At 42.8% G+C, this 25,795-nt stretch overlaps 1 protein-coding gene across 3 annotated transcripts in view; it reads right to left on the bottom strand.

Annotated features, from left to right (window-relative positions):
* Positions 1 to 7,761: 7,761 nt before the first annotated feature.
* The window catches only part of E2f3 (E2F transcription factor 3), a 78,404-nt gene continuing 60,370 nt past the window's right edge, over positions 7,762 to 25,795 (bottom strand). For 2 of the 3 annotated variants that reach the window (XM_051194500.1, XM_051194502.1), the window contains exons 2-7: positions 22,041 to 22,152; positions 20,381 to 20,600; positions 18,561 to 18,719; positions 14,397 to 14,511; positions 12,386 to 12,521; positions 7,762 to 11,350 (exon numbers count right to left, since the gene is read on the bottom strand). In XM_051194500.1, the coding sequence (XP_051050457.1) occupies positions 11,088 to 11,350; positions 12,386 to 12,521; positions 14,397 to 14,511; positions 18,561 to 18,719; positions 20,381 to 20,600; positions 22,041 to 22,152 (1,005 nt within the window). In that variant the 3' untranslated portion in view covers positions 7,762 to 11,087. The remainder of the gene's footprint in view (positions 11,351 to 12,385; positions 12,522 to 14,396; positions 14,512 to 18,560; positions 18,720 to 20,380; positions 20,601 to 22,040; positions 22,153 to 25,795) is intronic. The other variant, XM_051194501.1, reaches the window with a different exon arrangement.

Here is a 25,795-nt window from a genome sequence, read left to right as displayed (position 1 = left end):
TTACTTTTGAGATGTGTTATTCTAATAGCTTTGCTTTTGTTAAGTAACTTTGCTTTTTCCCACTGGTTACTCTCTGTATTCTTTCGTTGGCTCTGTCTTGGTACATAAAATGGAGAGGTTTTTTTTCTCATTGGTTCAATGTATGCTGTTTTTTTTTTTTTCCCTATTGCTATGATAAACCACACCAAAAACAACTTGGGGAGAAAAGGGTTTATTCAGTTTACATGTGCCAGTCACAGTCTATCATTGAGGGAACCAAGGCAAAAACTAAAAAATGACCAGAACTTTAGAGCAGGAAATGAAGCAGAGATCATAGAGAAATGCTGCTTACTGGCTTTCTCTCCATGGCTTGCTCAGTAGACTTTCTCATGCAACCCAGGCCCAGGGCATTGGTTTTGCCTGAATGTATGTCTGTGTGAGGGTGTCAGATCCTCTGGAACTGGAGTTATAGACAGCTGTGAACTGTAATGTGGGTGCTGGGAATTGAACCTGTGTCCTCTAGAAGAGCAGCCAGTGTTCTTAATTGCTGAGCCATCTCTCTAGCCCTAAGACATTTTCTTAATTGCTAAGAGGGTGGGCCTGGATTGTATAAAAATGTAGCTAAGGGAGCAGGAGAGATGGTTCAGTGGTTAACAGTAGTGGCTACTTTTCCAGAGGATGTGGATTTGAGTCCCAGCATCCACATGGTAGCTAACAACCATCCATAACTCCAGTTCCAGTGGATCCAGTGCCATTTTCTGACCTCTATGGCCATAGGCATGCAGGTAAAAGCACTAATGCACATCGTTTTTTAAAAGCTATCAATCTTAGAAGAAAAGTAGCATAGCAAGCCAGAAGAAGAAAGCCAGTAAACAGTGCTCCCTCATAAATTTTTGCTTCAGTTCCCACCTCTAGGTTCCTGCCTTGAACTCCTGCCCTGGTGACTTAGTTTGGGTTTATTGCTGTGAAGACAAATTTAATAAAAGAAAACATTTAATTGGGGCTGGCTTACAGCTTCAGAGGCTTAGTAGTGCACTCTTATCACAGTGGGAAGAATGACTGCATGCAGCCTGGCATGGTGCTGGAGCAGTAGCTGAGAGTGCTACATCGGGATCAGCGGGCAGCCAGAAGAGAGACTGCCACAGTGGGGGCAGCTTGAGCAGCTGAGACCTCAAGGCCTGCCCCCAGTGGCCACTTCCTCCAACAAGGCCACACCTCCTAGTACTGCCACTCCCTATGGCCTTTGGGGGCCATTTTCTTTCAAACCATCACCTGGTTTCTGTTGATGCAGAACTGTAACCTTGAATGAGTCAGGGTTCACTAAAGGATCAGAGCTAACAGAACTGAACTGACTGGCTTACAGGACATGGTCTGGGTTATCCAACAGTGGATGTCTCCAGTAGTTGCTCAGTCCATGAGGCTGGATATCTCAGCAATCCCAATCTAGTGTCGAGGACCTAGAGGATTCCTGGAGCGCTGCTGGCCTTCAGTCCACATTATCAGCTGGAAGAAGTTGATTATAACATTGGTGAAGGAATGTTTCAGCTAGATGAATTTGTCATCAAGAGTGAGTGTAAGCAGACAAAAAGCAAAAAAGCTTTTTGTCTGTGCTGCCCCCAGAAGATGCCACCTACATTAGAATGGATCTTCCTGCTTCAGACAATCTGAACAAGAAAACCCCACACAGGAGTGCTCAGCAGCTTATGTTAAGGTTGATTTGGATGCAGCCGACAAACAAGATCAGCTGCCACAAATCAAAGCTGAAATAAATCGTTTCCTCTAAAAGTGGGTTTTGATCGGTTTTATCTTAGAAACAAAATGCAAACTAGGACAGGGATCTTTTGATTAGTTGGCATTCAAACCATTTCAATTCTCCTGATTCAGTGATTCAAGAGCAGCTTTTGGAGGGGTCTTGCTTGGCCTTTTCATTGTTTTTGTTTTCTGGCTTCTAAGTCAAGGTTTGTGCATCTGAGGGGATGGATATCTCTTCTAGTTTTAGCCGCATGAGCAATCATTCTTGGAGGGCTCAATTCCCAGCACCACTCAAAAGAAAGCAAACTTCTGCAACAGCAGGACATCAGAACAAATCTGATAGAGAAAGATTCTAAAGACGAAAAATACCACCACACACCAATAATCACGCCAAAGAGATAGGGGAAAATAGCGTAGGAAAAGCATAGAGTTAAGAGAGGCAAAGAAGTACAGACACAAAGCAGATAAGAGAAGAAGGGGGAAGCAGTGAAGGGCATGATTAAAGAAAGCACTAATAAAGAAAAAGCAAGAGAGAAAAGCAACTCGTAACAGGGCCGGAGAGATGGCTCAGTGCTGAAGAACACTTGCTGCTCTTCCAGAAGACACAAGTTCAGTTCCCAACACCTATATTGGGTGGCTCACAACTGCCTGAAACTCTACTCCAGGGAAAATGATGCCCTCTCCTGCCCTACACCCCCGGCATTTACACATGTGTGTGCATACATACAAACACAAATCCATTACAACATACCTAATAACAAACTAAAATATTCAAACAAAATCAGATGAAAGAGATGTGGCAAGGTGTGAAAATAATATAGGAGAAATATTAAAAATAACAGTGGAAAAAGGAAAATGGATATCGGAGACACGTCTTTTTGGGGCCCTCTTACATTGGAATCTGTGATGTCTGGGGAAGAAGGGGTTGGAAACTACTGTGTTTCTTCCTTCTTCCCACTGAATGGGGGGACGGGTGTTTGTGGAGGTGAGATCTGGCTGGTCAGACATACACCAGAAGACCTTACACAAACATTTTATCACTGCACAGTCAAGTGGCAGCCACTTCTGTCCCACTGAACTGTATCTCTAGCCCCACAGTCAAGCAGCAGCTACTGTTGCCCCAAGCAGAGTCTCATGTGCTCCAGTCTTCCCCTCCCCCGGGTGTGTGCACATGGTGTTCGACACAAATGTCTAAGGGACATATTTCCAGTGTATCAGAGTGGGAAGCATAAAACAGTTCTGCACTTGATGGGGGAGATTTGAGAGCGTGGTGGGGTTCTCTGTCTGCCTGGCTTAGTGCTTTCAGATTCCATCCAGCAATAAACCACCCAATGGGAGGAAGCTGCAGAATCTGGACACCCAGCAGACCTAGGCTCAGAGCTCAGTGAGCAGCCTGCCCCATCACATCATTTATAGCCAGACCCTCCTACTGTGTAAACTTCGAGGTTTGTCTGCATCTCATTTTTCTATCTACAAGGGCCTGTGTCTGGCCACCACTTAAGACATTGCTGCAGGATGTCCTCAGCTTTCCTGACTTGCGATTGTTCTTTATTTCTAGGACCCCAGAGTAGCTCAGTCCAAATAAGTCTTAGTGACCTCTGGAAATGACTCCTTGGCGTTGTACTGCACAATCTTGGAGCGTTGTGATGCCTGCCTTTTCCAATGCTAGCCTGCAACTGAAAAGTCAGGCACATCATGTTTTCCTGTCTAGAAACTCCAGCCAGCATCACAGGACTGCCTGTACCCTCCAGGATGATTCCCTGGCCACGGGTTGGACTTCCTGGCTGGGGTTGAGGTTATGGATGGTTTCTTATCGTTCTCTGTGCTCAGGTGTCTGTCTGATCACCTGCTTCTTTTCCTCTCTTCTTGGATTACCACCTCCCTTCCTCAGCCTGAATCGTCTCACTCATGGAGTTGCATGGGGGAAAGTTGAAGAACACACTATTTCTCCTCTGAACTTGAGGCTTTATTGACCGCTTCTCTGGTCCCAAGAATTATGATGGGGTCCAGGAGCTCAATTCCTCTGCTGGTGGCAGAGACTAACCTTCAAGAAAACTGCAACGTAATTACAGAATTTCTGCTGACACCCATAAGCAGTTTCAGTAGATCATAGAAGCAATCTGCAGACGTTTATTTATTCATGTCTGACTTCAGGCTGATTAATTCTAACCAGTCAGTAGAGGAATTCTTGTAAGTTTGATGGACGGCCATGCCAGTCATTTTTCTCATTGCTGTGACCAAATGCCTGAGAAAATGTGAATTGAAAGTTTACAGTTCAAGAGGGTATAGTCCACCATGGTGGGCAACACATGGAGCATCCCTCCCACCCTAGACAGGGTTTCTCTGTGTGGCTTTGGGACCTGTCCTGAACTCAATCTGTAGACCAGGCTGACCTCAGAGATCTGCCTGTCTCTACCTCCTGAATACTGGGATGAAAGGCACGTGCCACTACTGTCCAGGCAGAGGGAACTTTTAAGCCACCGGTGATACTGCTTTTGCAGTCAGAAAGAGTGGACAGGATGTGGCACTATTCTCTAGGTTCATCACCCGTGACTCCCTTCGTCCAGTGAGACTGTCTTTTAAGGTTGGTTCCACAACCCAGGCTGCAGTGACGACTGGATGTTTAGAGGCATGTGTTGCTTCTGGAGGTCCCATGTTCAGTTCCCAGCATCCAAGCCAGTGGCTCACAATTGCTAAATGCCTGCGATTCCAGCTCCAGGGGGCTTGACGCCTATGGCTTCCAAGGGCACCTGTAGGGAGGTGCACTTACACAGCCCTCACCATACACACACAGAATAATAAAGATACATTTAAAAAAAATCAGTTTTAAGGTCCCACAACCTACTAGCGGAGTGCCACCAATTAGAGGACAAGTGCCGAAGCACCTAAGCATGCAGGAGACATGTCCTGTTCAAAGCACACAGATTCACAACTGCATCTCATTATTTTCTTCCCAGAGACAGGCTGAGGCTACCCTACCTTGTAAAAGACCAGTCGGGTTAGTAGTTTGAATTGTGCCTATCTAGGCAATCTTTTCCACGCACCTCCCCCGCCATGCAGATACACAGGCCTGAGCCTGGGCACTGCCCCAAACCACCCTCACTCCGGAGAGCTTCCCAGTGACAGGGGCTGTATCCAACCTTCATTTCTGCTTCTGCCTCTAACCATCTGTTCTTCTACGTCTTCCACAAATGGCTTTAGAAAGGAAAGTGTGAAAAGATCCACATTTGCTTCGTTTAGCAAAAAGTTCTCTCTCTGCCAAGTAACTATGGCCCCCACACCCTGTCAACTCTAGCACCTAGGACAGTACCTGGCATAAAACCATTGCTTCCTGTTCATACAGAGCGTGACTGAAGCAAACTACTTACCCAAATGAGTGAATACACTTTTTTCTGTTAGTTGTCTTGCTTACTAACTTCTATTCATTTATTTATGATGTGTGTGCATGAGTGGAGGTCAGAGGACAATTCCTAGTAGTCACTTTCCTCCCTCCACAGCATGGATCACAGGAAGAAATTCAGGTCATCAGGCTTGACAGTAAATGTCTTTACCTACTTAGCCTTCCTAGCTGATTTGCTCATTCTAAATGTTACTAATGCTAATTTCCAGCTTTTCCTCACCATAGAAACCATCCCTACATAATAACCAAGCATGGTTCTGAAATATTTACAGATCCTTGTCTTTAATCTATGTTTCTATGTAATTCAACCCTGTGTGATTGGGCTCAGATTCATCTGTCTAAATTCTTTTAATCTGCCAGCATTTGTAGCAGCAGACTGCTGGAAGAAAATATCTTTGCTTTTTTCTGCTTCAGGAACTGGCTTGATTGTAGACTTGATTCCCTGCTGACCGATCCACACAGATCCTTGGGTAAGGATAGCAGTCTTGTTAGATGACACAAAAGACAGGTCCTAAGCTCTTGTTCAACATGACTCCACATACAACAAAAATGAAATGCAAAAAAATGTGCACAAATAAGAACACACGACAGTGAAGTTCAAGAAACACAGAGATGCATAGGCACCGCCGCCGCTACCACCACCACCACCAAAAACAAGACAAAAAAACCCTGAGCTGACGATGCCACCTTGGTATAAAAAAAAAGTTTCCCTCACGTACTCAGTAGGGATTTAGTATACTCAGGCACTGTTCTGGGAACTGAGGCAATGACAGTGAACTGGACAGAATGCCTTTTCTCATAGAACCTATGTTCTAAGTGGAAGACACAGTATGAGCTACTCATACAAGCTTTGAAAATACCCAAGACACCCACTGAAGCACAGTAAATGATGGGGGATGTCCTTCTGTATATATGTTTCTCTTATTGGTTGATGAATAAAACACTGTCTGGTCAATGAGGCAGGAAGAAGACAAGGAGAATTCTGGGAAACGTAGGTAGAGAGAGCTTGCCAAACACAGTCGCTAAGTGGTCCACAAAGGAGAAGGTCCAGACATTCTCCGGCAAGCCAAGACCACTTGGAAATACATGGATTAATAGAAATGGGTTAATAATTAAGACAGAGCTAGCCAATAAGAAGCCCTGGCCATCAGTCAACAGTTTCATAATTAATATAGTGTCTGTGTATTTATTTAGGGCTAAAGCAGCAGCAGAACCTGGTGGAACAAAGAGAAACCTCCAGCAACAAGTAAAGATAGTGCCTAGAATTCTAATTGTCTACAGCTGCAAACAGCCAACCAATGGATAAATAAATTGTAGCATATCCATACAACAGACTATTACTTAGGCATAGAAAGGAATGAGCTGTTGGCCATGCTATTAAATAGATGAATCTTGCATAGTCACACTAAGAAGCCAGACATGAGACCACATATTTTTATTCCATTATAGGAAATATCCAGAAAGGCAAGTCTTCAGCAGAACAGACTAGCAGCTGCCAGCAGCTTTAAGTAGATAAAATAGGAAGAGACTTAGTGACCGAGTACAGGTTTCTTTCTTCCAAGAACCAGATAGATATGGTTATGCACTCAACAAATTTAAGTCAGTAATGAAAAGCTTTGTTGTGTATTTCACTACATCAAAACATAGTTCCTAGCATATGACAGCTACTATAAACCCCACCCCCATTTCTCAAAATAGGAAATTGCCTGAGTAATGAATTAGCTTAATTATTGGAATGGTATATGTCCCTAATGGGCATGGATTTGTTCTGTAAATGCTAACATAGATATCTAAGGCATATATAGTGAAGGAATAAACACACTGCAGGCTTAGTGGGGGGCATGCTGTAAATGTAGCTCAGTTGGTAGAGTCCTTGCCTAGCAGGTACAAGGCCCTGGGGTCAATCTCCAGTAGCACAGAAAGCAAACCAGACACGGTGGCACACCATAGGCCTAGAATCCCAGCACTTAGGAGGTGGATGCAGAAGGATCTGGAATCCAAGGTCGAGCTCAACTGTGGTGATACATTATGTATGATTTACTAAAGCTTGGAGCCAGCCTCAGTGAGAGAACAGGCAGTGGTGGTACACACACCTTTAGCCACAGGACTCAGGATTAAGAGGTAGATGGATCTCTGTTATTTCCAGGCCACACTGACTACATGAAATCGATCCAGTCCTAAAAGAAACAGCTCACACAGAGGAGATCTCAGCACCTGGGATCACATGCCTTTAATCCCAGCATTAGGGAGGTATATAAGACAGAAGCAGGGGCTCAGAGCTGGCATTCAGTCTGAGAGTTAGTCTCTAGCCACAAGAGGAAAGCATAGCAGTCTGAGTGAATCTGAGGAGCAGCTTGAGGATCCCTCTTTCATCTGAGCTGAGGTAAAGGTAAGAGCTAGTGGCCAGCTGCTGATCTTCAGCTTGAAGCGTCAACCCCAATATCTGTCTGTCTATAGGTCTTTTATTTATCGTGTTACGCTCAACTACGTAACAAGTTTGAGTCCAACCTAGAGTATATGACATCCTGCCCCAAAAATAACCACACACACACACACACACACACACACACACACACACACACGAGAGAGAGAGAGAGAGAGAGATTAAGATAATACTAAGAAAATCCATCTGAACTCTTAAAAAAATCATTTTATTGACCCTTTACCATACAAAATTTATTCAAATTACATCCATTTGAAGTGGTAAGATCACAGCTAGAACAGGTCACCCTGTAACAAATCTATTTACAAAATCCATCATAAAAGCTTTTTTTTTTGTTTGTTTGTCTATTTTTACATTATATTACATTATTATTTTTTTTTAACTAGCATACAACACAAAGCTAAACTGATTAGTAGTTTGTGTTCTCCCAATGTTGGGAGAAACACTTCCTTTTTACAAAAGCATGTACCCCGTAGGAAAGACGTTCCCACACCCTGCCAACTGCCACCCCACTTCCTCCACAAGGCATCTTCCTTCAGATCCCTTCTCATACACACAACTTGTCATGCACACACTTGGATTCTTACTTCGTTTTTCCTGAAAGCTAAAGCTTTAAATACTGCAATTCTATTTACAGACAGCTACACGTACGACAAAAAGGCAAACAAGAGTCACAGGCGCAACAACAAAAAACAAAAAACAAAAACCAAGGCAACAAGTCTTAAAAAATTACAAACCAGCTAGAAAATATTCTGGCAGTGTTTACAAATGAATTGCTATCTCTGTACAAAACTGGTAAATAATGGCAATGTGAGCGGACTGTATCGACTTAAATAAAACTGCTATGTACACAAACACACGCCTAACACTGTTTGACAGCTCATGTGTTGCCCTTTATACAGTTTAATTCTCTGAGGCTCACGCCGTCATCATTTGCACACTTGTAACGTTCAGCCATTCCGCATGTGAGCTTTTAGTAGCAGCAACTTAATGGTACCAGGGAACCTGCAATCTCAGGACTTAAAGTAACAAAAATACTGTAGTACTCACCTACTTTGTGTGCCAGATATTATGAGCAAAGAAAATGCAAACAGAAGATAGTATGGATGTCATCTACGTATACCAGTTAAGTCCATTAACTGGAAAAGTCTTAGTATGCATGAAAGAACTCTTGAAGACTTACTTATTAGTATTCCTTTCATTTCTTAAAACAATAAATACGGTATTACAATACGAATAGTTTCAACAAGAAAAGTCAACCAAACACACAACCCAGAGCCAGGTGAGTTTAGTCATTAGACTTTGGGGAAAGAAACCCAGCTCTACGCAGCTGGCAAAGAGAATTACACAAAGCCAGAAGCAGAGGCAGCTAACCAGATGAGATAAATATAGGACATGGGGGAAAGCTTGGCATAAATGGTTTCCCATACAGGAAAAAACCCCACAGTGCATTTCCAGTAGGCACTTAACACGAAGCTCGCCCTCCCTCCTCCACCCCAGTGCTTCAGCTCGGACCACACGGATTATTCTGTACCAAGTCCAGAGTGTGTGAGGGGAGGAGGCCGGGGCTGGAGGCTGAAGAAGAGAGAGGAAGATAGTCTGCACCTTTGATTTTTCTTCCCAAACATACACCACGCATACCCACACACAGAGTTTAAAGTGCCGGTGTCTTCTGTCTCCACCCCCCCACCACCACTTTGCATATTGTGGAAATCTATCTAGAGTAAACTGGCCAGGGTTCTTGTGGTTTAGTAAAATGTTTTTCCAAGGGATATTTTCAACTCGATTAAATGTGAATGAGTTGAGTGCCTACTATGTGCCTCCCTGGTGGGCCAGGCACATAGTATTTCAAATTGTTCAGCTGGAGGTTAGTTTTCATGACTAACTCATTTCCGCAGCCCTTAGCATCCAAGGAATGGATTTGAGGTACTATGCCATATTCAACACCAGGACATGATGGCCATCGCCACCTGTCAGTGGGAACGCTATTCTTGGAAGAAACTGGAAGGATCATAGCTGACACAAAGCCTCCAGTTTGGGACACCATTCCTGAGGAGTAACGAGGGAGTCGCCCTGGATTCTATCACTGAATTTCCTATCTTCCACCTTCCCTTAACCCAGTTCACCTATTCACAGTGGGAGAGGTGAACGGGTGCTGGACAGACTAGTCTATCTCCTGACATAGTGGGAGCTCCTCGTTCCAACTTAAGAAAGTGTCCCTGATAGAATGCCACTCACACAATGGGATGTCATTCTCCCAAGGGCCTCTCCACCTGACCCCATCCTGAGAAGTGGTCTCCCTGAGTGTGGCATCAGAGCCCTTTCCCCGGTCGCAGGGGCCCGGGAAGCCCAAGGATGGAGGGATCCATGCCTGCTGCTCCATGGGACAGCTGATCATCTGGCCCGAGGTCCTCACTACGGGCCACTCGAGTCAGTGAGCTCTAGAGCTGTTCTTGCTCCAAGCTCCCTTCCTGGGAAAGGAAGCAAGACAGAGGATGGTTCTTGCAGAGGCTGGTGGACCTTAGGTCACACGTGTTTAGATGCTTTGATCAGTAGAGGTTCTCTCCCTCTGCTAAAGGAACAGGAATTTGCAAAAATCACTTTAAGGTAAACAATTCAATTGAAATGGTTGATGGGTGCCACAGGAATGCTTCAATGGCAGCTAGAAAAATAAAAATTCTAAAACAACCCACAAGGAACTCCTAAGTTGCAAGTAATCAACCGGAAACTCACAAACACGAAGGATGGGGGAAGTGGAAGTGGGTGGGGTATGGAGACAGGAAAATCCACAACAGCTTCGAGCAGCAGAACTCTACAAGTCTCTGTATCTGCAATGAGTACTCACAAACAAGTTCTTCATCCAAAAGGCTGTGGAGGCTCTTTACAACCTCCTAGTGGGACACACGGCCCATAGCTTACACTGAATTATGAAAGTAATTTAAATATTCCTAAGAGCTGAAGAAATCCGTGTCATTCCTTTGCATGACTTCAAGCTTGCATTTGTGGCAGAATTCCATTCCATGTTAGCAGACTCACAAAGACATGCATTCTGCAGAGAAGGCACGGCTTGAAATGCTGTTAAGGGAGAGTGCTGTTTTCCAGTGGGCCAGGTGGCCAGACCCCATTCAACAGCCCATCCATTAGGCACAGCAAGCCAGTCCGCAAGGAAAGGAGAGGAAGGAGGGGAGAAAAGGACAGGTGAGAGACACCTGATTGCACATCTTCTCACTTGCTGACTCATCAGGAAGATTTTGGAGCCTGGGACCAGGCAGGGTTTCCCAAGGGAGCCTGCAACTGTGCGTTTAGGAAAAAAAAAAAAAGAAAAAAAAAAAAAAAAAAAAAAAAAAAAAAAAAAAAAAAATTTAATAATTCATCAAAATGTCAGCTTTGTTCTGAAGTTTACTTCATGATACTCTTGGAGGAAGAAGGTAGGAAGGGACAACACTGCGGTACACGTTCTGATTCCGTGATAGAAAAATATTGGTTTATAAGGATAGTTTGTACAAAGCCCAATCAACTACACATGAAGTCCTCCACCAGGGGCAGCTTTTCCAAATCATACGCGTCAAAGAGATCGCTGATGCCCTCTTCCTCCCCCAGGCTCAGCAGATAGTCCTCTTGGAGCAGGGGAGGCAGTAAGTTCACAAAGGGTCCTTCAAGGTTGGAAGGAATTTGGTCCTCAGTCTGCTGTAAAAGGTTGGCTGGGGAGGCCAGAGGAGAGAGGTTTGCTGTGGAAACGGAGCAGTCGCTATGTCCTGAGTTGTTAGAAGCCAAGTCTGAAACAGGAGGAAAAAAAAAAAAAAAAAAAAAAGGGGGGGGGGTGTGTTATAGTTAAGAGAAATTTAAAGAACTACCCTTCCTGGAGGAATGTGGATGTTGCTGCCCCTTAGCTCAATAGGGTGACTCGAGGACACAGATCACCATTAGGCTATCAGGCATAGGGAACTCATCATCTGGCTTTGTCCTAGTTTATTTGTGTGTAACTTTTTTTTCGGGGGTTATGTATTGTTATATCTGAGCTTGAGCTTCCAAGAGCTTAACTTTCGTGGGAGGGAGAGACTTGAGATACTTTTCTGCCATTTGTGGATCGTATCTTCTCATTGCATTGGGGAGGGAGATGAGAGCAAGATGCTGACAAAGACTGTTCTCTTCAAGCTCTTTTCATTTCTATCCCTAATGATTTCAGAAACCTCACTTGAGATGTCTGGTCAAGCATGGTGGATAACTCAAGGCTGTCTATAACCTCACTCTAGTCACTGTCCAATCTCCAGGGCAACAGTTTTCTGCTTACAAGAGCCTGAAGGGTCTTCATCAGGGATGAAGGACCATTTTAACCAAGATTGTTATTTTAGTCTATAAACTAGTAATAATATCTTAAAAACTATTCTCATAACAGAAGCTTCTCCATATAACACAAAAGCTGTAACAGCTGCAGCTTACCCCATGCACCAGCTGGTGAACATCTAGGTCCCAGAGCAAGTTCAGCATGGACCTGGAGACTCTTTATGACTCCAAAAGGGCAAGCATGTTACCTTCTCATCTGGGGCCTTTAACATGGTGGATGATGGAACAGCTAGTGTTGTCCATGAATTCCAGGCCCACTTTTGTGCACTGACCCTGTAAATAATCCTGCCCAACCTGGGTTATTCTGGCCTGTTTGATGGGTTGCACAATATTCCTGCCCATAATGGTAGTGATCTGGTGGACCCAAGCATTTTGTTATGATTTAGCAGAGTGGCTCTGAAAAAGGATCCTTCTAGATACCTTCATTTTTAAACATTGCTTTTCAAAGACAATAGTGAAATATTTACCTTTGGAAGTGGGCTTAGGGATATTCCCATTGTGGTCTTGGTTGTTTGTTTTCATGGGTCTGTGTGTTTCTGTCTCTTCTGGACACAAGTAAACCTCAATGGGCCCTTGGGTACTTGCCAAATGTATTTGTAGGCTCTAGGAACACAAGTAAGAGGTTAACTCAAGGTCACTTAGAAATGAAAAACAAAAAATTTCTCTCCTAAAACTGAAATGGAAGGGCAATTATTCATTGTTCATTTTGCTCCCTCACTCCTAGTTTGCTTACCAGTGATGACATTCTTCTAGAGCAAGGGATCAACAAACTACTACAGCCTGAGGGCCAAATCTAAGCCATCAACCATCTTTGTAAATAACGTTTTATTGGGACAGAGTTTCTGGCTGTTTTTTATTTTTCTTTATAATAGTAGAATTTACTACTTGAATAAGGTAAGAAACTATTCAAAGACAACTATTATGTTGAGCTTTAAAAAGGTTTGTTGATTCCCACCACAAAGAAATCCTTTTTTTTTGGGGGGGGGTGTCTAGGTATCTTTAGATATATTATTTTCCTTCAAATTATTTGAAGGTCTGTTGAGCATTTAAAAAAAATGTATTTCCATTAAACTACTCCCTCATGGTAAAACATTCTAATGCTAAACTTTAATAACCAACTTATAAACAGTATTCTCAAGTGCTAGGAGTTTCAGTGACTAAGAGAATAAAGCATATTGACTTTATACATTTATTTACTTATTTTAAAATAATTTGTTGCTTGTATTCATTTATTTTTTATGTGTATGAGTGTATTTTTTTTTGCCTGTATGTATGTCTATGCATCAGCATGTATGCTTGTCTGTGCTCTGGGAAGACAGAAGAGGGCATTGGGTCCTCCAGGAATAATTACAGATGGTTGTGAGTGGCCATGGAGGTGCTGGGAATCTAACCAGGTACTCTGGAGGAGTAGCCAGTGCTCTTAACCACCAAGCACAAGATTTATTTTTAATTTTATTACTTTTATTTTTAAACAGTTATCATTTTATGTGTTTGGGTGTTTTGCCTGCATGAATGTATGTGCATGCCTGGTGCCTGATGAGCTATTATAGATGGTTATAAGCTGCCAAATGGTTGTTGGGAATTGAAGCAGGGTTCTCTGGCAGAGCAACAAGTGTTCTTAACCACTGACCCACCTCTCTAGCCTTTTTATTTAAAGGTATGTTTTTGTGTCTGTGTTGAGTGTAGTTTCTTGTGTGTGGTTGATTGCCAGAGCCTACAATCGGATATTGCAGCCCCAGCAGCTGGAGCAAACTTGGGTCCTCTGGAAGAGTGGCCTGTGCTGCCACCACTGAGCCATCTCTCTAGCTCTGAACACTAACATGTAGAGGACTTCCTCATCGAAGTCACAACATTGTAATTTTTTAGGTAAGAAGTTTACCTTGTAAATTTACTATTCTAGGTGTTTTCTTCTTGCTATATTCCTATATCTATCATTACAGTCTAGGCTGATTTTTATCAAAGAACACCTGAAAGCAATTAGAAAAATGCCGGCTCTACTTCCTTACAATATTCTTGTCTATTGATTACCCCAAGGTCTCGTTTAATTTTCTCAAAGTAAACATGCTACAAATGATTTTTAAGAAATCTTAAAATGTGCTAAGTCAGGGACCTACTTCTAAAACCCCAGGAGCTCTATTCATGGTGGGGACTGTCCGTTCACAAAGTAATCAACACAAAATTTCTCAAGTGGTTCAAATTGATCACAACCACCAGACAACAAATTGAGAAAAAGAAAAGAGAGGCAGGGCATCAAAGACTGCTGTGACCTGAATGACCTTCTAAATTGAAACCAACATTTTGGGCATTTAATAAACAGGTAACTGTTGAACCTCTTTAAACTTTGGGTTAATCAAAATACATGGGAAAGAACTGTCCAGTGTTTGGGAGGGTGTAGACTTTAAATATGAGTCAGTATTTCTTCAAGTTCAGGTGTTCTGGAATGTTCTCTGCAGACGAACCGAGTTGTTGTCTCCTTACCTCTATTGAATCAGGCACTTCAAGTCTTGTTTCTGGAGGGGCTTTCACAACTATAACAGTTTGGTCTTTAAGGCCACTAATTTTTCGAATATCTTGATATGTAACATAAGCTAACGTAAGAAATGTTAAGGAAATCTTCCAACTAATTGTCATAGATATAGTCATCATGAAAATGACAAAACAGAGCTCCCCACTCCCCACAATGTCCCTGGTATGCCATGGGATGACAAGGGTAAGGTAAATATGCCCTCTCCCCCACCCCTTGCCATCTGCAATAAATAGAAGAGCCGACCTTGGGGACATGAGAAATGAAGAGCTGGTCTTGTACCTTGCCTGGGCAAGAAAGTCGAGTTGGCTCTGGTGGTGTGAGTGCATGCGAGCTGGACTTAAATGGAGTGAGAGCAGAACTGGCTGGCTCCTTACTGTCTGTTATACTGGGTGAGCTAGTGGGGCAGAGCTCGAAAATTCACCTAGCTCCCACCCAGATCCAGAACCAGGTCTACAAGATAGCCTACATCCACCTCATCACTGAACTTCTGGAGCATGGGAAGGGGCCAGACCTGCAGATCCAAAGCTACAGGATCTCCATGATGCAAGGCAACAACAAGATATCCAAGAGAAGCCACAGCGAAGGTCCAGTGTCGAGGGTGTAGCAGAGGCCTCGAACTAGACCAATTTACTCATTGCAATGAACACACTTACAAGCAAAGATGTATTGATTGAAAGACAGACTGTGTGACTCACTGAGCCGCACTACAGCTTCCATGCTGAGATCTTTGTTTGTTTGCTTTTTGGTTTCACTTTCACATTTTTTTGGGGGTGGGGTGGGGAAGGTTTCAAGGACAGAAGCAAAAAGACAGGGAGATGAATGGCATTAGGATGCATGATGTGAACTCCACAAATAATAAAAAAATTAAAAGAAGAAAACAACAAAACAGACACAGAAAAATTACTCATTATTTTATGAATTAAAAGAGTAGGTATATCTTCCCTTTTGCACGGTCGAATACATGGGTTCCCTCATGGATCTTCTGGTTGACATTCTCAAGGCGGGAAAAAAAAGTCTATACTTTATCTTACCAATCTTGTGTCCTAATATTCCATGAATTCCAGTGAAATGCCCTGTCAATCAAACTGATTGACAGATGGTCCTAATTTTGGGGGTGGGGTGGGATAGTAAGATTTAGTAATCAAAAAATTTTAAGACAGCAGCTACTTCTGCTTGCTATTAGTAAGTGTCAGCCACCAAATGAATGACTAAATAGCAAATACATTGGTGGAAAAACGAAGTCTACAGCTCAGGCAGACAGCATGTTTACTCAAGTGCACCTGGGCTGGTGTGATTACATATTGCCTAGACATCCTAGCATCGTTATTTCTCTTAGAAAAATTACCCTTGTTATTATTAACACTATGAACATTTCAGGTTCCCAAGGAGGTAAGCAGCTCCCAGGTGCTCTGCAAGTGAATGAATTTGAGATACAGTGACTTAGTGAAGGAGAATAAATTAACATTTTATGACTCTTGGTATTTTTTCCAAGTATGAACAATTCCTTTAAGTGTCCTGGAAGCCGGGCTTAAAAGAATATGTGAAAGAGCATGGTACTTAACTGTATAATAAAAGCACTCACACAAACTCAGCTAGAAGACAGACATTTACAGCAGACATCAGCTCAAGGTTTTCTCTTGATAAGGGAAGTACCGGAATACATTTAACGTAACATGTTTTTAGCCAATTAAAAAATTGCTATTACTATTAAATATGGTAGTCAATTGACAACTTCTGAGTCAGGTTTTCTCCTTGTACCACAGGTTTCACAGATCAAACTCAGGTCATCAGTCAGGCTGTGTAGCAAATCAGCACTTTTATCCATTGAGAGACATCTTACTAGCCCTCTAATGACCTTACATTTGTGCCAGTGTGCACAGCTGATGTCTGTGGAAGCCAGGACTTCCATATTTATGTATTTTTGGTTTTTGGAACATTGGCTCTCACTGTGTAGTCTTGGATGTTTGGAAGGCCTCAAACTCAAGAGACCTGCCTTCTTCTGCCTACCGAGTGCTGGACTTAAAGGTGTGTGCCATTAGTCAGGTTTTAAAACATGAATGGACACACACACACACACACACACACACACACACACACACACACACACACTCCTTCATGCTTGTCTGTACCACAGACTGTCTTTTCCAAATCTCAACAGTTAAGACAGGAGTAAATATGATGCTCTTGTAAGATTCTAGGCTTTAGGCCATCATTTAGCTTATCAAGAAAATCAAAGGGACCTTTGGGAATAAAGAATGGTTCTGATATTTTTGTGGTTGTTGTTGAGAATACCAGATTAACTGACAGAGCCCACTGTCAAAAAGTTACGTGACAAGCACATACTAAAATAAAACTCATCTACAATTATTCAAGAAGCTGTAGGAAGGAAAATCTCAACACATCTGTGAACACGTTGTACCAGACTAGGAACTGAATGGAGGACTGAGATAAATTTCATAAATGTATTTTCTAATCTTACAAACTTAAAAACTTAAAAGTGCTTCTGATGTGGCTCCCCTTCAAGGAAACATTTTTTGTAACAAAGGCCCCAGAGAAAGTCAAAAGGGATGAGAAAGCTGTAAGCCACATGTTCAGGACAGCTGTCAGTCACGTGTAACCACACAGCTTTTCCACAATGGAGTTCCAGCTACACAATGATTTTAAATAGCCCTACTATTGATTTCTTTTAAAAAATTTGCTACTGTTTATTTAGTGTGTGAATGAGTGGGTATGTGTGCCACAGTGCATGTGACTGTTGTGTTCTGAGGTCAGGACAACTTGCAAGAGTCAGTTCTCTCCTTCTAACACGTGGGATTGAACTAAGGTCTTTAGTCTTGAAGGCAAGTACCTTTACATATTGAGCCATCCTATTCATTCATTTATTTAAAGACAGAGTTTTCATTGCTCGACTTGCTATGTAGAACAGGTTGACCTCAAACTCACAAAGATCTGCCTGTCTGTCTCTGCCTCCTGAATGCTGGAGGGTACAACAGCAGGCTCTTTTTAGTCTTAAAACTTTACTTAACTATTTGAGATGAGGTAGACAGGGTGTACGTACTATGTAGTTTCAGCTGGCCTGGAACTCATTATATAGACAGGGCTAGTCTGAACTTCACCTGCCTCTGCCTCCCAAATGCTAGCATTAAAGGCAGATGCTACCACACCTTAAAGACAAGATCTCACGTAGACCAGATGGCCTGAAACTGTGTAGGCAGGCATGGATAATCTTGGATACTTGGACCTTCCTGTCTTGTTTGACACAGGATTTCATGTACCCCAGACTAACTGTAATCTTGCTATGTGCTCAGGCTGGCTTTGAACTCCTGATAATTCTTTGTCCTTTGAATGCTGGTATCACTGGTATATACCACCATACCTAACTTTAAAAGTGTACTTTCTCCTTTTCTGGTGTTTTTCTATTGAGACAGGGTCTTGCTAGTGTAGCCAGGGTGGCTGTGAATTTAGTACTTGGTCCTTCTGCTGCCAAGACTACAGGCAGTCCCACCACACCCAGTTACAGTTTATTTCTCTATTCTCAATTATAGGCCAATCGGATAGATTCAGAAAATTCCCATTGCTACAAGGTCTGATGAAAAGAAATAGAAAGCAAGAACCCCATCAGTGACAACTAACACCCACCAAAAATCTGGGAAGCCGAAGACAAACCTGCCTAGTGTTGACATTAATATTAATACTGACACCTTCCGTTATCTTTTAATAGTGTGTTCTTACGATGTGAGAATATCTATATGTTCCAACAACACATGAATAAAATACTCTAAAAAAATTCTCATCTGGCTTTCAACACCGATAATGATACCATAAAGTCCACAGGTACCTTATCAAAAATGCTGTCCTTTGAGACAGAGCTAAGTGGACACACACACACACACACACACACACACACACACACACACACACACACATTCATACAGGAATAATACAGTCACACACACTCTCTCTCTCTCTCTCTCTCTCTCTCTCTCACACACACACACACACACACTGGTTGTTTGCATGATGCCAGAGTACATCTATCCACCCCATGAACAAGTTAGTCTGTCAGCTCTGGACACGGTAGAGAGGGCTCTAACCACCAGAGGCACAAAGGATATCTTTGATTCTCTGAATCCTCGGTTAACAGTTTGAGGTCCAGGGTACAGCTTTGGATCAGCTCATCTAATTTCTTCTCTTCCTGACTGAGCTCGGTCACTTCTTTGGACAGGCCTTGACACTGGGCCAGCATGCCCCCATCCTCAGACAGACTGCAGCCCCTGGAACCCAAACACAGATTCTTTATGACGCTTTACAGGAGCTAAAGGATGGGGGAAAAAAACCAAGGGGGTTAACAACTTCCCTCCCCCATATCATGGAAGGGCATGTAGTTGGTTAGTCACGTGTTAGAGTAGAGCTTCATAAACAACTTTGTCATAAATATAGTCAGGTACCTTAACACACAAAAGAAATCAGGTGAAAACAATAATTTTCAGGGTCCTTTTCTTAAGAAGTAGAAGAGAAAAAAAAAAAAATTCCTGCTTGTTCAGAAGTCTCAAATTCTGAGGGCAAAAAAGTCAGCCACCTGGTTCCCACCAACACTACCACCTAATCTACACGCCTGGGGGCAAACAAAACAGGTGTGTCAGGCATCTGCAAGAACAAAGACCAGCAGTCCACAGGTTTCTCCAAGGCATAGGTCAAAGAGTCCCTGAACTGTCTACAATTCCAAACACACACAGTTCATTTTAGAAATCTCCTCAATTTTTTTCAACACCAGGGATCGAACTCAGGGCTCTCTTTAATACATGTTAGGCAAGTGCTTTACCACTAAGTTACATCCTTAGCCCTTGACTGTATTTAGACAGTTCCACACCATGTCGAGAGTATAGAGGCTGGGGACAACTCTGTAGAATTGGTTCCTACCTTAATGGACATATGTTTCAGGGATTGAATCCATGGTGTCAGGCTTTCGAGGCAACCTTTTACTGGCTAAGCCACCTTGTTGGCTCTTAAATTAAAGGTTTTTCCAAACTTCCCTCAAACAGTTTTGATCTTTTTAGTATGATTTTCTAGTTCAGCGCTATACTTATAAAATGCCTGGCTCTGCTCAGGATTCATAGATGACATTATTATGCAGGATTAGACACACTGGGACACATGTTTCTGCAACAGGAACCCAGACACTAAGTCTCTCGCCTTTACTGACAGAGAAAATATGTTAATTAGAACCAGGGATGGATCTACATTATGACCATGTTAGCTCATATTCACCTATAGATAACCAAAATAAAGCATCAGAGACATGAGGGCCTGGACAGATCACACATAGCACAGATTTAAGTGTATTGGGTGAATAGCTTCCTTCCCCAATTTATAACTGCAGAGGTTTAATGAATTCCACAATCCTCTGGATTTATGCTTACCAAATACAGATCTAAGAGTAAACAGGAGGCATCCATGCTAAAAAGACTATTTCTGTTTGTTTTGGGGATTTTTGTTTTTCGAGACAGGGTCTCTGTATTGCTTTGGGGCCTGTCCTGGCACTCTATGTAGACCAGGCTGGTCTAGGACTCACAGAGATCTACCTGCCTCCGCATCCTGAGTGCTGGGATTAAAGGTGGTGCCACCCAAGCAACAAAATCCTGTATCCTGGGTTGGCCTTGAATTCCCTAAGTACTAGAAGATGACCTTGAACTTCTAGTTGCTGGTGTTGGACACCACAATTTATGTGGAGCTGGGAATTGACCCCAGGCTTCCTCCTTCTAGACAAGCACTGTACCAATTGAGTTCCATCTTCAGCCCTGACTTCCTATATTGAGTGAGGAAGAAGAAACTTGGAGGGAGGGAGGTCTGAATGTGGAAGCTGAAGTTAGGAGAAACCGAGGCAGTCACAAAGGCCCCTGATGGGCTGGTGTTGGGACAGTGGACTCCTACTCACATCCACTGCACGTTGTTCTTAGACTTCTTCTTAATGAGGTGGATGCCTTCCAGCACGTTGGTGATGTCGTAAATCCTCCTCTTCTGCACTTTGAGCACCTCTGCTGCCTTGTTCAGATCCAGGACCCCATCAGGCGACTGGCTCAGGAGCTGAATGAACTTCTTGGTGAGCAGACCGAGTGACGTATCATACCGCGTTTTTTCTGAGGGAGATTTTGGAGCTTAAAGAAAAACAAAAAACCCGAACGGGTGGGGGATAGGGGGAAAGGTAAAGAAATGAAGGGTTTCTTCGCAGCGAAGCAAGCCCTCTTTCCCAAAGCAGTCATATTAGTACCTGAAGCAAAGCTGGTATTGTCTGTAGGTGAGTTATAAAAGTTATGAGATTGCTTTATCAGAAAAGGAAGAGACAATAAAGACTTCCTATGTTGGGTAATAACATATCCTTGGACTCCGTCAGTAATTTCTATTCTCCTTACCCTATTTTCTGGGTCTCATGAAATACCTCACACATAGGTGTGTGGATGAAAAAGTGCTGTGGCTTCAGGGGATCTCACTTAAGACCCTAAGCTAACATAACCAGGTCAGCACTTTGTCCTGTAAAACTGGGTCTCAAACAGGCTTGACATCACTGGCCATTCAGGCACTGGGGTGCAATTATTCCGTATTGCAGAACAATGAATACCTCAAAAAGTTCAAGTTCTCGCCCCTCTTAAACGAAATGTTGTCATTTAGCATTATGTTACTCTCCTTTTGAGCTCAGGTTGAGGTTCAGCCCTTATTATTTTTTTTTAAAGATTTATTTATTATGTATATACACATCAGAAGAAGGCACCAGATCTCATAGATGGTTGTGAGCCACCATGCGGCTACTTGGAATTGAACTCAGGACCCTCTGGAAGAGCAGCCAGTGCTCTTAACCTCTGAGCCATCTCTTCAGCCCCCGAGATTCAGCCCTTATACATACTCTGTGCATACATAACTGTGAAACTATAGGGATAGAGGATCCAAGTCTAATTTAACTTTTGCACTAAGTACAGAAATTGGAAATATTTGGGCATTTATAATATATTCATTTTTCTCTCAAATGACATCACAGCATTCATGGAGGCAGAAATTAGCTGTGACTTTTTGGGTGCAACTACTTCTGTCTGTTTTTTTCCTTAAGACAAGGTATGGCATATTCCAGACTGGCCTGAACTCACGATCCTTCCATTTCCAATTCCCAAACGCTGGGAGTATAGGTGTGTGTTAGCACACTCAGTTTATATGGTGCTGGGGATTGAACCCAGGCCTCATCATGCCATGCAAGCACTCCACTGACTAAACCACCCCAGTTTCTAAGCTACTGTGTGATGAGCTGGAAGATGAGGTTGGCATCTCTTAGCCCACCACAGGTCTCCACCCTTCCAGCTCTCAACTCACGCCCATTAAAGGGAGTGAAAATTAAACATGACTAGCTCAAAAAGCATTCAGGTACAGGAGTGACTATCGCTTTTTGCTAGGTGCCAGGAGACACTGTATTTACTTTTTTTGGGTAGGCACAGAAAGAAATAAAGAAAACATGCCAAAATTATTCACACCTTGGCATTCTTCCAGCCACAAGCTTTGCAAGTTGGGAGTCCCACACCAAGGAGCACAGGGAAACATAAAAACATTCTTACTTTTTGGACTGTCAGGACTCCGAAGTGCAGCTCTTCCTTTGCCCTTGGGGGTTTTTAGACCATCTGAGAGGTACTGATGGCCACTCTCACCCAGCTCCAGCCTTCGCTTTGCCTGTAATCAGAAAGTCAGAAAGCTGTCACTACTCCTGTTTGTGCCTTCCTTCTTCTCTATCCCACTCTGTGGCTTCTCATGTCCCACAATTGGGTCTTACTCAGAAGGCCAAACTGTCACACAAACCCCCTTCCTTTGCAGTGACCATATACCGTATGTGATTAGGATATGGCCTAATCATTTATTTACTGACTCAACGTATGTGCCAGACACAGGGCTGGTTGCTAAGAACATCCCATGCATTATGGAATATAAGTTCACATTCGTGGTATCTCCCAATCTGACTTGATTGGATAATCTTCTTTGTGTTCCTCAGACACTGTTTACTTTATACCCTAACAGGTATTGGTTACGTATCCACCTCTCATTTCCTTTAAGACAGGCAGTTCCCCTTTATCTTACTGTCCTGGAGCTTGGCAAAGAGCCTAGGTCTGTAGGTTTTCAATCATTCCTTCTATATGCGTTCATCGAATGAGTGATTTAGAGGAACATAAATAGCTACAGGCTACAAATGGCCTCATCAGAAAAATAAACATTGCAAATACACCATCAGGAGCTACAACCAATAGCACTTTCTCTAGCCAATTGTTAAATCTGGCAAGTGAGGAGCCATCACATACACTTTTATCTTATTTTTCACTTCACTTAATACCTGTCTAACATCGTTTACACATTAAGAACTGCAGTTAGGAACCTCTGTAAACAAGATGGACAGGAATGTCTTCCTTCCCAGGGTATAGAATCAGAAGACAAGACAGAAGGACTATGATGGGTGTTTAAAGCAAGGTGTCTCCATCTAGATACCCAGCAGGACAATGTGTACCAAGCTCCCTTTAGGGTTGTTTCTTCTAGAGAGATTTGCAACTTCAGGTTAGTTAACTGCCTGTTGTGGAATATTAGTTTTAGATGTGTTACATTCATTTATGCTGTGGGAAATTTTTTTTAATGATACAAAGACATGCTGTGTTCTTTTATGTTGTGTTTGTTTAACTCTGTAAAGCTGTGTTACTTTGAGTGCCTATAACACCTGATTGGTCTAATAAAGAGCTGAATCACCAATAGCTAGTCAGGAAAGGGATAAGTAGGGCTTCCAGGCAGAAAGAAAATAGGAGAAATCTAGGCTGGGTGGGGGGTGTCAAGGAGGAGAAAAGGAGGATGCCAGGGTACAGCCAACCACAGAGTAAGAAGGAAAGATATATAGAATAAAGGTAAAAAGCCCAGAGGCTAAACTTAGTTCAAGAGAAACAGGACATTTTAAGTTAGAAAAGTTAGCTTGGAACTGTAATTCTTATTTGATAACTGTTTTTGTTGTACATAGTCTTACTATGTTAAAGTCATCCTCTTAATTAGACAAAAAGGGGGAAATGCTGTGGAATCATCCTCTTGCACACTCGAATTGGTTTAATAAGATGCTGACTGGCCAGTAGCCAGGCGGAAAGTATAGATGGGGCTACCAGACTAGGGATGATCGGAAGGAGAAGGGCAGAGTGAGGAGTTGCCACCAGACGCAGAGAGAACAAGATGAGCACAGCATACTGAGAAAACATACCAGGCCACATGGCAAAGCTGACATAAGAAATATGGGTTAGCTGGGCGGTGGTGGCCCACACCTTTAATCCCAGCACTCGGGAGGCAGAGGCAGGCAGATCTCTGTGAGTTAGAGGGCAGAGCGAGTTCCAGGACAGGCTCCAAAGCGATAACGAGAAACCCTGTCTCGAAAAACAAAACAAACAAACAAAGAGTTACCTAGGAACAAGCCTGCACTATTGGCTGAGCTATATAAGTAATATTCAGTCTCAGTGTGTCTATTTGGGAGTTGCTGGTAGGACAGAAACAAGTCAAGCTAAGGCTGGGCAGTTCTAAGTAAGAATAAGTCTCTGTGTACTTATTTGGGAGCATAGTGATGGGCCCCGATGATTTAAAAAAAAAAAAAAAAAAAAGAGCCAAGCTACAGCCTATGATAGGGGACACAGGCAATGGGCCGGAAGGTGATGGTTATTTGGCTTGTTAATGAAGTTTCTGGCTAACTTGGTCCATAGTAGTAGCCATTGGCCACCATGTTACCCCAAAATACACACTAGATTCCAAATATATAAAAGTAAAATAGCCTATGAGCTTTTTATGCATGGAAGTCGGAGGACCTCAGGTGCTATCCATATTGTTGTTTTTTGAGATAGACTCTTTTATTGATCTGGAATTTGTACATTAGGCTAGTCTAGCTGGTCAGTGAGCTCCATGAATCCACTTATGTCCATCTCCCCAGTGCTGGTATTATAATACATTCAGGTCTTCATAGGCATAACAAGTTTTTTTTTTTTTTTTTTTTTTTTTTTTTTTTTTTTTAACCAACCAAGCTACCCCCTGCCCAACATTTCACTAATTATAATATTGATTATGTTTAAAAAATGCTTTGGCTTTATAAAATATATGCAGCTTGCAAGTAGTACATATTATCTTTCTATTGGACAGGGTTATGTTAAGCATTCACTGAATGGCCTGGGAAGGACAATTCAGCAATTTGCTTTCCTGACTTCATTTCCTGCTCCCAACTCTCCTGTCCAATCCATGCATGTTGTGTAGTTTTTGTTTTTCTTGGCCAGTGTTCCCTTTCTGGACAACCAGCCTTTCTCCCTCAGAGCCTGAGTGCATTTGAATACACCTGAGTTTGTGTAGTTGCTGGCTACCTCCTGGCCTCCTGGCTACCTCCTACCCCCACAGCAATCAGGTTGCACGAGGGAGAAAGGGACAACTCTTAAAATTTTCCTAAAATTACAGGCAAGGAGTTGCAGACTTGAAAATATGGATAAAGAGAAAGGAGACTGACAACTTGGCTTATACATAAGGAGCTATTTCTTTTTTGTTGTTGTTTTAGCCACTGAAATCTTTTTATTGAAAGCACCTTGGGTTGAAACACCGAGACTGTGTTATAAGCACCAGTGAAGCCAGGATAGGCTGAGTTGCAATGGGCAACTGCATGGTCCTGGTAGAATGTAGAATATTAAGGTGTGTGTGTTTGTATGTGTGTGCGTGCATGTTCGTGCCCTTGACTGTGAGTATATTACTTCTTGCGGCTACTGGAAAGCTGTTACAGATAGAAAGCTGTACTTTGGAGTTAGACCACTTTGTTCTGGTCCTGTAATCTCTGTAAAAAGCAATACAAAGAGTTTAGACAACAATCTCCTCCTCCAAAGGCAAAGCTGGAAGTTTGGGGTCCAACTCCTGGGCCCCGATCTATGCTGTCCTTAAGTCAAGATCTAAGTTCTAGTCAGCAGCCCAGGTACATATCAATTCTGCCTCATCACGTAGGTCATTCTGTTTTGCTTTGAAGCAATGGCCTAAAGAAGCACAAAGTCACAGGCCAGGTAATTCCCAGAGGTCTGTTGCTAAGAGACGTTAGTCAAACTTCAGTCACCAGAACTAGTTTCCATGTATGATTCTGGTAACTAAGTAAACCAATTCTAAATAGCAGATAGTCTAACTGCTAGGTGAGAGAGCAAAAGGCCTTTGATGTCTCCAGCGCTTAAGGGAAGGCAGTCCAAGAAAGATATCCTTCCCAGAGCATCCAACAGGGGAGGCCATTAGTAGATCTGTCAATCATCCCATCCCCACCTAGTCTGTCTGTATCTGCCATCCTTGTTGAAGA

Source organism: Phodopus roborovskii, unplaced genomic scaffold (genome assembly GCF_943737965.1).
Source record: "Phodopus roborovskii unplaced genomic scaffold, PHOROB, whole genome shotgun sequence".
Taxonomy (NCBI): Eukaryota; Metazoa; Chordata; class Mammalia; order Rodentia; family Cricetidae; genus Phodopus; species Phodopus roborovskii.
The sequence above is the reverse complement of the archived record's forward strand: the minus strand, read 5'-3'. Positions and strand labels throughout refer to the sequence as shown.